The 14,818-nt window shown below is 41.5% G+C and overlaps 1 protein-coding gene across 2 annotated transcripts in view; it reads right to left on the reverse strand.

Moving 5' to 3' along the window:
- Positions 1-14,385, reverse strand: part of PLEKHA8 (pleckstrin homology domain containing A8) — a 58,760-nt gene extending 44,375 nt beyond the window's left edge. The window contains exon 1 of one of the 2 annotated variants that reach the window (XM_032304354.1): positions 13,901-14,385. In XM_032304354.1, the coding sequence (XP_032160245.1) occupies positions 13,901-13,940 (40 nt within the window). In that variant the 5' untranslated portion in view covers positions 13,941-14,385. The remainder of the gene's footprint in view (positions 1-13,900) is intronic. The other variant, XM_032304353.1, reaches the window with a different exon arrangement.
- Positions 14,386-14,818: the final 433 nt, after the last annotated feature.

Genomic DNA, 14,818 nt, shown 5'->3' on the forward strand with positions numbered 1-14,818 from the left:
AAGCTACCCATGCCAAGGATGGGGTAGGGGAATAAAAGTACTTAAATGCCAATTTCACACACTTCACATTATCCTGGATTATTTCACTACAGAAGGCATAGTGGATATTTATTTTTGGCAACCGGCACATTTCTGTTACTGAAAATCTCCTTCTCCATACTCTATCCACGTAGTTGGGTGGGGCTAACCAGCGCCAGAGGGGACATGTGATTCAGGCTTAAATGGCACTTCACATCCCCTGTCCTCAATGATACGCTCTGCAACAGGCAAGTGAACCAAAGATAAACTTGGGACTATTGCTGGGTCTGGACAAAGGCAGAAAGAAATGGAGACTCTCTTTTTCCTTTGGTCTTGAAGATATTTGCCTGGAGCAGCCACCAGTCATTCGTCCATCACCAGAGATCTAAACATGATTCACATATGAAGGGAATCGGTGTAGGAGGATTTGAGGGAAGCAGGAAAAGGATGCAAATCTGGACTGACATTCACAATAAGGCCATGTTATAACCATAGATAAGATATCCACTGAACTTTTCAGTTAAGTGAGATTTTTTTTTTTAAAGTGAGCCAATAAATATCTTTTTTTCCCCTTCAAGTCTGAGTTGGTTTTTTCCCTAAATAAAAGATTATTAAATACCACATGAATCAACTTCACTAAATGTAGAAAAAGCAAAAGCACTTGACAAAATCTAACACCCTTTCATAACAAAAACTGAACCAACTAGGAACAGAAGAGAACTTCATCCTGATAAAGCCACCACCCCCCTCAAAAAACCCCAAAAAGGCAAAACCAAAAACCCCAAAACCCCAAACTAGAGTCAGTCATACTTAATGACAAAAGACTGGATGCTTTTCCAGAGACAACATATGGATGCTTCCTCTCGCCACTTCTATTCAACATTATTGGAGGTTCTAGCCAGGGCAATTAGGGTTCAAAATGAAATAAAAGCAATTCAGACTGGAAAGGAAGAAGCAAATCCTTTATTTGCAGACACTCTTGTATATTTCAAAACAAAACAAAGCATAAACCTAAGGAGTCCAATAAAAAAGACTATTAAAATAAGTTCAGCAAAGTTGCAAGATAGAAGACCACTATACAGGTTATCAATTGTATTTGTATACAGTTGCAATGAACTGAAAATGAAAGTAGACAGTTCCTTTTATAATAACATCAAAGAGAAAAAGATACCTAGGAATAAACTCAACAAAAGAAGTATAAAACTTATACTCTAAAAAATTTAAAACATTATTCAAAGAAATTGAAAATCTGAATATCAATATTCCCAAACTGTTACCAGCTTGTTCTTTTCTCACATAGTGCAATGTCTGTCTATACTTAATTGACAGAAACTGTTTGCAAAATTCACTTTTTTCAGCTTAATGAATTGTTCAACAATATATATTTTTTCAATGAGCATAATTTTCTTGATAAAAATGTACATATATTTTGATCTAAAATAGCATAGCTCATGTTAATTTATACTATATTTTCTTCCTTTTTTATTTCACAACTACATTTTCAAATCTGAATTTCTAGAGATGTTCTTATTCCTTTAAAGATCCGAACCAAAAAGTGATTATTTGTGAGTCATACTCATGTCTAAAAAATACTTTCTTTTTTTTACTCAGTACCCTTGTGACAAGTAACTCATCCAAACATTTCACTAAAGGAAAAAAAAAAGGGTACTCCTTTAAAAAGGCACTTTACTTCCTTTTTTCCCCCCTACCAAGGTTTTATTTTTAAGTAATCTCCATCCCCAGCACAGGGCTTGAACTCACAACCTGACTGAGCCAGCCAGGCACCCTGACACTTAAATTCTTAAAAATATTTTAAAATTTACATGTAGTGAAATTTCTTCTTTGGTTAACAGTTCTGAGTTTCAGTAAATGCATAATTTTTGAACAACCACCAAAATAAAGATACAGAAAGGGTGCCTGGGTGGCTCGGTTGGTTAAGCAACTGTCTTTGGCTCAGGTTATGATCCCAGAGTCCCAGAATCCAGTCCTGCATTGGGCTCCCAGCTTCACAGGGAGCCAGCTTTTCCCTTTGACCTTCTCCCATCTCATGCTCTCTCTCACTGTCTCTCTCTCTCTCTCTCTTTCAAGTAAATAAATAAAATCTTAAAACGAAATTAGAAATTAAAAAAAAATAAAGATACAGTTAAATTCCATTATCCTCCCCTTAAAATTCTCTTGTGCTGCTCCTCTGAGGTCAAGCCCTCTTCCCACATTTTATCCCTGGCCAACCACTGTTGTGTCCTCATTTTAAGTTGAAACTATTTCACAATTTTCTTGGGAGACTTCCTCTTCGACCTACAGGTTACTCAGAAGTATACTGTTTAATTTCCTAACATTTGGGGATTTCCCAGATCTTTCTGTCACTGATTTTTAGTTTATTTGTTAAAGAAAGGGCATTCTTTTCAATCAGGCACAGTTTCTACTGTAGCCCAGAACATGACTGATCTTAGTGAATGTCCCACATGCATTTGAACAACAACAACAAAAATGCAGCAGGGGTGCCTGGGTGGCTCAGTGGGTGGAGTGTCTGCCTTCAGCTGGTGTCATGGTCCCAAGGTCCTGGGATCCAGCCCCAGGTTCGGCTCCCGGCTCAGAGGGTAGGCTGCTTCTCCCTCTGTCCCTCCCCCTGCTCATGCTCACTTTCTCTCTCAAATATATAAATAAATCTTTTTACAAAGGGAAAAAAATACAGTATTCAGCTGCTGTTTGAAGGATTACTCTACAAACGTCAGTTAGGTCAAATTGGTGGAGAGCGTTCAGATCTTCTGTATCTTTGGATGATTTACTGTCTACTTGTTCTATGGATTACTAAGAGAAGAATGTTGAAGTTTCCAAAGATAATTGTGGATTTACTTTTCCTTTCAGTTATACCAATTTTTTTTTCTGTGCTTAAGACTGGATAATTTCTATTGACTTATCCTCAGGCTCACTGTTTCTTTTCTGTGCCATCTATATTCTACTGAGCCCATCTACTGATTGATTTTTAAAAATTATATTATACTTTTTAGTTCTAAAATGTCCATTTAGTCCTTTTCAATATTTTATAATTCTCTGCTAAGAACCTATACCTTTCCATTTGTTTCAAGAGTATTCACCTTTACCATGGTGGTGGTTTTGCTTCCCTACCCGGTCTGCTTGCTATTACTTACTTTTCAGAGTTCTCAGGTAGTTGCGCGAGTACGTTGTTTTGTTTTAAGTTGTACTCAGTGGGAAAGAGGCTACAGTGAGCTTACTCCATCTTAGCCCAATAATAACACTCTTAAACAGGACTAGTAGGAAACCCACTAAGTGAAATGTCAACCTCATGCTAAGGTACTACACTCTGCCTATAAACCCACCATAGTTTCTTCAGAACTTCTACCAATTAGGTGTTATGGGAAACCAAAAGTTTACAGTATTATCGCCTAACAGGAAAAAATTAAATAAAAAAAAATAACGTTGCAAACTTCTAAAAATCCATAATGAAATGCTGCTGTATAGAAAAGCAGAAAAACAAAAGAAGGGGCTATTTAAATCTCTTAACGAAAATTAAGCTAAGGGGCGCCTGGGTGGCTCAGTCAGTTAAGCACCTGTTTTCGACTCAGGTCATGATCCCAGGGTCCTGGGACCCAGCCCCATATCTGGCTCCCTGCTCAGTGGGGAGTCGACATCCTCTTCCTCTGCCTCTGCTCTACTCTCTCTCTTGTTCACTACTCTCAAATACATAACATTTTTAAAAAAGGAAAAAAAGGAAATTAAGCTAAGTATAAAGAAAAAAAATTAATGAAAGGTGCTTTTTCATCAACCATAAGAGGTAAACACTAGTGACCATAATCAAACAGGAACAGAAAAGAAGCAAAAAGGCTGAATGCATCTTTCAGCTTTAATTTCCTTTTCTACAGAATTACAGAATGAGTCTAACAGTCTCTTTCAGCTTTCAAAACCCATAAACCTCTATCTTAAGTCAAAGTAATAGGAAAGTCAATTCTTTTGCAGAATCTACTTCAAGAGAATTAGCTAATGTCAAGAAAATAAAGGGAGACGAAATGTTTTTATAGGAGTAACAATCTTTCTGAAATGGTGAGTCAAGACTTAATTTATTCACCATAAATTATGGTTGCTGTATTCATAACCCATACATATTATATGATGGTTACAATACAGTATATTAGGGATGTTCTATAGATATGTTAAAGGTGAGAAAACCTATTATCATTTTTACATTGAAGGAAAGCAGTTACTAACCCCTGACCTCTACAGTTTTGGTGTTTTCCATGTCCAATGGTGGGTGCTCAGCCATATTCCACCTCATCAGAACCCTCCCCCCAAACTTGGCTTCCCTCTGGGAGCTTCAGACTGGACAGTGGATAACAAGGCTGTGGGCTCCTCTGCCAGGTCAGTCATAAGACTTTGTTGCAGCTGGGAAGAAGGGAAGAGACATCCCTAATAGTAAAGAAAATAACCAAGCATTAACTAAATTATAGGTTCCTCAATTTACCATTAATTAATTCACAAAGCATTTTTTGAGCACTTATAATTTGCCAAGCTTAGAGATTTAGAGAAAAGAAGATCTCAGACTTCAAAGAGTAATCGTCTACTGGGGAGTCAGGCATGCAGATGGTGAGGAGCCTGTAATTACAGTATATCATACAAATGATATTCTCTTCTGTTGAGCCTGCTGTAAGTTACCTCTGCTGTGTGCTTTGGGCTATGGAACCGTGTATTTGTTATATTTACTTGTTCTAGGCAATGCTTCTGATACATGTCCGACCATCACCTTAATCAAGAAAATAGGAAACTGGTTCAAGTCCAGACTCATAACATCTAGATGTGTCATCTTGAGCATATTACTTAATTCCTCTGGGCATTATTTTCCCATTTATAAATGAAAGAGGTGGACTAAACAGAATAGCTAAGGTTTAACATGTCATCTTTCTTCTGACTATGATGTCACTTTTAACAAACCCAGCATCCTCTTACTATCCTAGCTCCACATCTGAGGGCCACTTCTGCCCCATCCTTCCAGTTCAGTCTCTAAGTCTTTCCCAACCGCCCTCATTTTCACTCTTGGCTTCAACATTATACCATGCCCATGCTGAGGCATATGGCATAAAATCATGGGAAGGACATGAAGTCAGGCAGACCTGGCTCAAGATTTATTTGCTGTGAAAATTCTTTTTTTTTTTTTTAAGATTTACTTATTTGAGGGAGAGAGAGAGAGAGAAACCTGAGCAGACTTCTTGCTGAGTGCAGAGCTGGACACAGCTCAATCTCATGACCCTTAGATCAGATCTGAGCCGAAATCAAGAGCTGAACACCCAACCAACTATGCCACTCAGGTGCCCCATACTGTGTGATTCTAAGTTAATTATTTATCTTAAAAGCCTTGGTTTATTCATCTGTGAAATGGAGGATACTGCCTCCCTTTTCCCCTTCCATCATCATCTTGTCCTGTATTTCAGCTTTCTCTCCTTCCTTATTATGTTTTAGCCAGCTAAATCTTCCTTACGTACTGTTTTTACCTGTTCTTCCTTCCTGTTGAGAAACTCCAAGTAACTCCCTACCAATTAAAAACTATCAGGGTTGATTTGGCTTAACCCAACAACACCCCAGTATTTCCTCCTGCTCTCAGGACAGAACTCTCCTTTTTAGTACTGCTGGTTTCCTTACTGAGAGTCACTTCTGTTCCCTCGCCTTTCCCTTCTGCCCAGGTCAATTCCACCCACCTCTTGGTCCCACCTCTTCCATGAAGTCTTCCCTGACCACTTCTGAAAAAGGATTCCTACATTTTCCTTTCTTTTCCCATCCCCTTCCGCCTTCCCTCCCTCCCCCATGCCTTTCTTTCTTCCTCCCTCCCTTCTTTTTAGGATTCCTACATTTTTCTTAACAAAGGTATGCCTATTTCCTTGGACCAGTTTGTTTTTTTTTTTTTTAATGAGCACTTTTTATTTTTTTAAAGATTTTATTTATTTATTTGACAGAGAGAAATCACAGGTAAGCAGAGAGGCAGGCAGAGAGAGGAGGAAGCAGGCTTCTCGTGGAGCAGAGAGCCTGATGCGGGGCTCGATCCCAGGAGCCTGCGATCATGACCTGAGCCGAAAGCAGAGGCTTTAACCCACTGAGCCACCCAGGCGCCCCATCCTTGGACCAGTTTTATACCTTACTCATATTCTTTCTTCCCTGTATCATTTCAGGCTGCTTATATGGGCCTCAGAAGATGGAGGGCTGGTCTCCATCTAAGCTGCATATAATGGCCAGTAGAGGCAGAAAAGCAAAAGGACATGTGTGATGTCAACTTGGACAACCAAAGACTTTAACATTCCAGCCTGTCAAGGTTACCCCAAATTTGCTTTTAAAATTCCAGTAAAGACACAGGCTGATAGTTAACAGCTAACTACACCTAGGGATCAGTGATATGCAATGTGGTTCTTCTAGGCCTGTCAAGCCACAGCCTTGAAACAACCATGTAAAGGTTTAAGGGTCAAAATCATGAATTTAGAAGGGCATTTTTCATAGTTAAGAGGGATATCCACTAGACTATGATCTCCTTGAGAACAGATCATGTCTTATTCAAACAGTGTCCCTAACACACACACAGGGTCTAGTAAGAAGCAGATACTTACTGTTCCATTCATTCTTAGTGAATGAATGATTGGCTGACTGGGGGCTATTAGACTGTGTTAAAAAGTAGATTGTTGAAACCATTCCTCAGGTATTTAAAAACCAAGACAGAGCTATCCTTGCCTTGGATTACACAAGAACAATTCTACCTAAAGGGCATGGAATAGATTCTCAAGCAAATGATATTTTGTTTCCTCTCTGGCTAACACTTGAAGTCAGCCATTTTTCCATCTCTCGTGGTACTGTTATACCTACCCTCCACAAACTTGAAAACAGATCTAAGGAGAGAAACGCCCAAGCACCATGGAATTTTTCTTGGACTTACCCTCCGCATTGTCTCATTCATCTGTCTTGTGTACAACAGAGCTCCATTGCCTGTTTTGTCTGTCTCAAATCTATTCCTAATGGAATTCAACTATCTTTTGCTCAATTCTGAATAAGATGGAAGTAATGGTAACAGGAAATGGCAGAGATTAAACGCTGAGAGTACAGTCTGAGAAAAATGGTCCCCAAACCTCTTCAGTCTACAGACATAAGATTCCACAGTCATATACTCCTAACATCCCCAACTACATCACACATGAGAATCAAGGGAAAGACTGGTACTGCTTTGATGGAGTGCCAATGAGGCAATGGTCTAACATGTCTTATGTTCCTTACCAGATTATTAATTTTTGCTAGAAGCAAAAGTACAGTAATACACAAAATAACTTGATCTGTAATCAGCATTCATTCAAAAGAATGACAGTCATAGGACTACAGAGTCAATTCCATCAATTTCAAGATTCTGAGGGTTCATTTGAATATCTTCCTTTATAAATTATACCACTCCAACTCCCAAAAGGAGGATTTAAAGAATTCAGGATACAAATATTCTCAGAAGCCATGAGGAGCCAGAGTTTGCACACAGATAAAATTAACAACTGAATTTTTCTGGCATCGTTAATCAAACAGTTGTCAAATTAACCTAACAGCAAGCAAACTATGTACCAGGCAGGTTCATATAATGTTACCCATCTCATCTTCATAACAGACCTAGTATGGCTATTATTCTTGCTGTCATCTTAAAACCGAGGCTCAGGGAGATTAAGTAACTTACTCAAGGTGTCAGCACTAGTAAGTAGCCAAGCGGTACTTTGAATTCAGGCCTTTCCAACTTCAAACCTTTGCATTTAAAACATTCAAATATACTGGCCCATGATCTCATCACTGAAATTATGAAAAAAGAGTTGAACACTGGATATGACAGAGAATGTGAAGGATAAAGGGGACCCTTGACTCTCATACCATACACAAAATGGACCACAGACCTAAATGTAGGAGCTCAAACTATAAAAACTTAGGAAAAAAACAGGAGTAAATCTTCATGACTTTGGGTTAAGTTAGGCAATAGTTTCTTAAGATACGACAGTAAAAGCACAAGCAATAAAAGAAAAAAACTGATAAACTGGGCATCAAAATTAAAAACTTTTGTGCTGTAAATGATACCATTAAGAAAGTGAGAGGTAGGGGCGCCTGGGTGGCTCAGTGGGATAAAGCCTCTGCTTTCAGCTCAGGTCATGATCCCAGGTTCCTGGGATAGAGCCCCACATCGGGCTCTCTGCTCGGCAGGGAACCTGCTTCCTCCTCTCTCTCTGCCTGCCTCTCTAGCTACTTGTGATCTCTGTCTGTCAAATAAATAAATAAAATCTTTAAAAAAGAAAGTGAGAGGTAAACTACAGAACAGGAAAAATACTTGCAAGTCATATTTGATAAGGAACCTGTATTACAATTCTATAATAACAAAATAACTCTGTCAACAAGTGGGCAAAGGCAGTAAATAGACATTTCTCCAAAGAAGATATACAAATGGCTCATAAGCACATGAAAAGATGATCAACTTCCTTAGTCATCAGAGAAACAGAAATCAAAACCACAATGAGATACCACTTCACACTCACTGGAATGGATAAGTTAAAATTGGTAGATAATGAATGTTGATGAGAATGTGGAAAGATAGAAACATTCTTTCATTACTGTTAAGAATGTAAAATGGAACAGCCAGTTTGGTAAAGAGCTGAGTAACTCAGCGGAGTTACTGTATGATCCAGTAATTGGACTCCTAGGTTTATATTCAGGAGAAATGAAAACATGTCCACATAAAAACTTGGCACAAATATTCACAGCACCTTTACTCATAATAATCAAAACAAATAGAGCAACTCAAATTTTGAATTGATGAACAGATAAACAAAACAATGGTATATCAGTATATTGGAATATTATTTGTAATAAAAAGCAATGAAGTACTGATGCATGTTATACATTCATAAGCCCCCCCCCCAAAAAGAAGTCAGTCACAAAAGACCACATAATATATGGTTCCCTTTATATGAAACATTTAGAATACACAAGTTTACACAGACATAAGATTAGTGGTTGTCAAAGAGAAGAAGGGGTGGGGTGGGAATGGTTGCTAACTGGGTTTCTTTTGGGGATAATGCAAATGTTTCAAAATTGTGGTGATGGTTGCACTCTGTAAATGCACTAAAAACTATTAACTAGTATACTTTAAATCGTGAAATTTACGGTAAGTGAATCATCATCTCAATAAAAATGTTAAAACAACAACAAAAAAGTGCTGACCAGTGGTTATGAGACCCTGAGAATCTTACTCTGGATCACTCACATTCTAGGTGTCCTCTTGGCACTGTCTATACAGCACAGACATATATGGGCAAGAGTAACCTTCCTCCACCTGGGTTTGGGAGGTAGTAAGCAAAATTATAGCACCTCCTCAGACAACCATCTGGTCAGCATGATGCAAGTTTTTGTTATTTCTGGAAGGCAGTACTGCGATATGCTTGTGCCCTAAGCTGCTGGTTGGACCCATGAAGTCTGCAGTGGATAGTGCTCAGGGCAGCAGTGTTCCTGTTTGCTGAGTGAGCAGGAAAGGGACCTAAAACTGCAAAGCAGAATGCTCACAGCACAGCTCAGAAAATTTCCTTGTGACAAAACATATGCACAACGCTGAGCAAAGTCTTCCTCAGTCCTGAGCTCCTCTCTTCCTCCTACCCCCAGATAGAGTCTGCTATTCTAGGTCAACATACTTTAAATATAGGTGCATTATGAATCAGCTAGAATTATATAATGATCAAGCAGGAAGGACCTTTCAAAGTATTATGTAATGGAGCAATGACTCTGAAGCCACTTACTAACTGTGTGACCTTGGGCCAGTTCCTTCACCTTTCTGTGTCTCAGTATCTTCATCTGGAAAATGGGAATAATAAAGGCAACTGCTCCTTAAAATTGCCATGGAGATTAAATGAGTTAATCCATGTAAAATGTTTAGAATAATGCCTGGAACGTTACTGAGTCTTTTACTATTTTTATAATTTTTAACTGGTAAATCTCATCATTTTTACAGAGGAAGATGCTAAGCTCAGAATGGAAAAGCGACTCTGAAGCTGGCAGTGCCGGAGCTGATATCAGCGGACTCCTCAACTAGAGCTCCACTGTAGAGCATTCATTCACAACCGAGCATATGTAATATTCCTTGACCAACTTTTAGGGCTTGAAAGATACAAATAACAAACATACAATGCTTAGCTCTGCATCTCACACAGTACAGGTGTTTGTGAAATGTCTGATCCATTTCCTCTTTATTCTAGGTTTAATCTAATAGTTGAAGAGAGGACTTGACACTAAATCCCAGAAAGTCCAATGTTCTGATGCTTAAAAAGTGGACTGGTTTAGGGCTGTTGAAGAAGAAAATACACATAAGCTCTCACTTTCTCTCTCTTCTTCTTCTTCTTCTTTTTTTTCATTTTCCTTTTAAGGAGCACAGGGTACCTGAATATAATACCTAGCATACTAGGAAAAGGGACTGCTTCTATTTCTGTATTTTAGCACTATACTCATGCAAACAATTTAGATGTTATTCTCAGGGCTTGATGATGCTTCCAACTTACAGTAATTGATACCTACCAGTTTATTTCAAGAGGCAAGAGAAACTCATAAAATACAGTATTTAGCAAAATACAATAAAAGCAATCAAAGTAAGCTTTTAAACAATCTTATCATCATCTCTCTCTCTTTCCCACACTCCAACCACTCCACAGTGTTCAAACCAGTGTAAGAAGCCCTGCAGGGGCCTATGGAGCTTCCTACAGATTCCTGCAGCCTTGCTGGAACCTCAGCCTCACTCTAAACTCTGCAGCCATCTGGGTCTTCTTTCCTTTCCTCACTTGCCTGTCTCTATGCTGCTTTGGGGCCTTCATACGGACATTCCCTGTACCTAAAAATTCTTCGCAACCTCCAGTTGCAGCTCTGCCCTGGCCTTGCTAACTAGCTTCTATTTATCCTTCAGGCTCTGCTTGTGTTTTTTCTTCAGAGAAGCCTTCACCAATGACACAGACTAGCTTTTCTCCTTCACATTTCCCCAAATCACACACGCTTGGAACATGCTTCTAAGTATTTATTCAAAGAATGTCTTTCTCGCCCCTAGACTATAAGCTCAAGGAAGGCTGGGATTGTGTCTCTTCCTCAATGTTGCTTGACCTGTGGTTAATATAGTGCCCAGGACACCGCAGGTGCTGAATGAAATTAACAATGTCCTCCAAGTAGTCAAAGGATCAGCGAATAAACTGATTTCTTAACTGGTCCACTCAACTTTGACAAAAGGTTTCCATATCAAGCTGTGGGCATGACAAAATTACACAAGCAGGTATGATTTAGAGAAAAATTCAGAATGAACAAAAACTGGAGTTCGGATTATATGTATTTTAAAATTACTACATGGAAAACCTTAAGACAAAATACTACTTTTAAAAACAAGCTTCATGGGGTGCCTGTGTGGCTCAGGTCATGATCCCAGGGTCCTGGAATAAAGCCCTGTGTCGCACCCCATGCCAGGCTTCCTGCTCAGTAGGTAGCTTGCTTCTCTCTCTCCTGCTCCCTTTGCTTGTGTGCTCTCTCTAACAAATGAATGAACAGAATCTTAAAAAACAACAACAACAGTCACACTATGCTCTTTTGGGAGACTAACTCACATAGGAGGGTGGAAGAAACAAGAATGCATTTGTTCCTCCTAGGCTATACTGCTCCTTTCTGAAGTAAATTGCTGTCCTGATGAAAGACAATGTGCTGAAACATAACTATAAGTATATTCAGGAAAAGTACCCAGCAGTGTGATGGGGTTCTATGAACAGTTTCACCACAATGAGGAGGCACCTGATTCAAGGGAACAAGCAGCACGATATAAGGACAGTTGCCTTTGGCAATGGCTCCAGCCCCCCATTTTTAGGGCTTCACCCTGGCACACTCGCAGAATTTGCTTGGGGCAGGGGAAAAAAAAAAGCCTTTTCCAACAGGACAGATGGTATAAGCATCACATGATAAAGATTCCAAAAGATCCTTCTAGAGGAATTTCAATTTATTGAAGGATACATAACAACAGTTGGGGGGGGTGGTAAAAATGGCATTTCACAACAGGAAGCAGGTACTGTACCCAGAGATTAACCTTTCCATATAAATGAGGAGAGGAAGAAAGGTGAAGCAAAAAAAAAAAAAAAAAAAAAAAAAAGGGGGTGGGGTGGGGTGGGGAGAGGAGGTAGAAGAAAAGAAAGATGAGTATTCAGGATGAAAGAAAAAAAGTTAAAAAGCAAGTGTGATGGAAAGGAGTGAAAGACCAGGAACTAAAATTACTCTAGGACATAAGAGCCACACATGTCAGGAATTGGAGATACCTCAAAGGAAAATTACCTGATCAAGCATGTTCCCTTTAGCTTACAAGAGTGTTAACCAGCATTGGACATTCACCAAAGCCCAGCCACGAGTTATTCACATCTAGTTTAATCCTCTGACATCAAAGAAAGTCCTCAAAAGCAAAGGGAAGATCTTTTAACACTTCTCCTCAATCAGCCTCTACTAATGATTATTAGAAAAATAAACAGGACTCACTCCTAACCATAGTTTGCATAAGGAAGAGATTCTGGGTACACCCAACAGGTGCACTTTTGGCTGGGCTATGTAACCTCATCAAAGTCATTATGCCAACTGATCCTCCCAGACACATCAGTCCTTAAACCACCCCAGAGCATCAGCACATTACAACGTTTAAAAACTGTTCTATCAGGGTGCCTGGGTGGCTCAGTGGGTTAAGCCGCTGCCTTCGGCTCAGGTCATGATCTCAGGGTCCTGGGATCGAGTCCCCAATCGGGCTCTCTGCTCAACAGGGAGTCTGCTTCCTCCTCTCTGCCTCTCTGCCTACTTGTGATCTCTCTCTGTCAAATAAATAAATAAAATCTTAAAAAAAAAAACTGTTCTATCAAAGAACGGGTGGGACAATATATCTGTCCCACTATAAGAGATACAGGGAATACTTTTGGTTTCAAATACAGTGCTACAAAAATTAATAAGTGTCCAGCTCATTTTCCACAACAAAGTTTAGTTCCCAAAAGGTGAGTAACACAAGTTTCCAGCAAGCAGAAGGCTTTTACTAAACATTGGTTGCACAAATGGGAAAAAAAAAAAAAAGCTAGTTCTGAATCATATTCACAGTTGGAGAATAGTTATGACCTTCCAAGATACGAAATAAAGTACTTCCACACATGGGAAAGGGGGCGGGGTACTATTTTTAAGCCATTCTGCTCAGCAGTGCAACAAAACAGTTGCTACGGTTTCATTTTTTGGTAATTTGTGAGTCTGTAAAACAAAAAGAATGCTCAGTGAGAAAAGCAAAAACCGTGTACCTACTTTGGAGCGTTCGAACTGTTGAGATGGAACTCTTGATACCTTGGTCCGCCTAGCTGACTCCGAAGGTGACAAAAAGAAAGTGTTTGCACTGGGGACTTTGTTTGAAAAAAGGACCTTTTACCTCCGGAATTCCAGCTCACCTTCGGCATTCATTTGAAACCTTCCAACCTATCTGCTGGCCGGGCGAGACCAGCTCCTTGGCCAGAATTCGACAGACTCCCAGAAGACCCCACTGCGGAAGGCAGCGGCCCCCTCCCGCTGACACCGAGGGCATCCTGCCTTTCAAGTGACCCCAAAACTCAGTATTTCATAGCTTCTCCTGAAGCGAAAGGTCAGCCAAGGCCCTCATCGAGCCCCAACAGAGGTCTGTATCCGAAGAGCATGGGTGACACGGTCCTGTGAGAATACCTTTGGGTAAATACTCCCGGGCCATGCAGGCCTCTGGTTTCAGGAGGGACCATGACCCCGACCCCCAGGACTCGCGTCCCGACGTCGCCCTCCGGCTGCTCAAACAAAGGACCCGGCGTCTAGCGCGTCCCCCACTCACCGCTCAGATAGTTGGTCCACTTGTACAGCACCCCCTCCATGGCGCCCCAGGCCCCTTGGTCCCCGCCGCGCCAGGGCCGTTTCCCCTCGCCCGCCGGCACCTCACTGCCCCAAGCCCCAGGAGGCGAGGAGCACCGGCAGCAGGGCCATAGCCCAGCGCTGCCGAGCCGCCGACTCCCGGCGCCCGGGCCCGGTGCGGGGACGCCTGGCCAGTCTCTCACATCCTCGGCCCGGGGGCGGGGTCACTGCGGCTGCCTCGGCACGGGAGGAAGAGGCTGGCCAGGGGGCCCGCGCGGTGGAGCCGGCGCACTGACCACGAGGAGGCCAAGGCACCCTGTGGGCCCGAGTGGTGGCTGCAGCCTCCAAGTTGACGCTAGCTAGGCAGCGGGTCGCAGGCGGTGCAACCGCAAGCTACCTGAGTCCCCGACCCGCGGGGCCCGGGGCCCGCTTGCGCATGCCCAGGGCGCCGTCCGCGCGCACGTTCCCAAAATCCACTCCGGAGTTTGGCAGCAACCGCGGCGGCGGCGGCGGCGGCGGCAGGGCTGACGTAGCGGGAGGGGCAGGCAGGGAAATTGAGTCCTGGGAGGCGGGATTGCGAGTAAGCGAAGGGTCTGAGGATCCGAAGGATCAGTGTGGCATACAATCATGTTAACGGTACCATAGATTGGGAAGAACCCACCACTCTGTGTTTGGGGGTCAATGTGACCCCTTGGGGTGCCTCCTGCGTCCTACTTCCCAGGGTCCAATTCTTATCTCAAAGGTAATTAATCCCACAAAATCGACCTAGCCAGCAATAGAGCCTACAGAGTTGCTGGGAATTTCACAATAGGATACTGTGAGGCTAGTAAACATGTTGTCTAAACCCTAAGGCCTCGCTGCTGGAAGTGTGATCCACGGACAGCGGCATTGGCTGCACCTA

This window comes from Mustela erminea, chromosome 11, assembly GCF_009829155.1.
Source record: "Mustela erminea isolate mMusErm1 chromosome 11, mMusErm1.Pri, whole genome shotgun sequence".
Taxonomy (NCBI): Eukaryota; Metazoa; Chordata; class Mammalia; order Carnivora; family Mustelidae; genus Mustela; species Mustela erminea.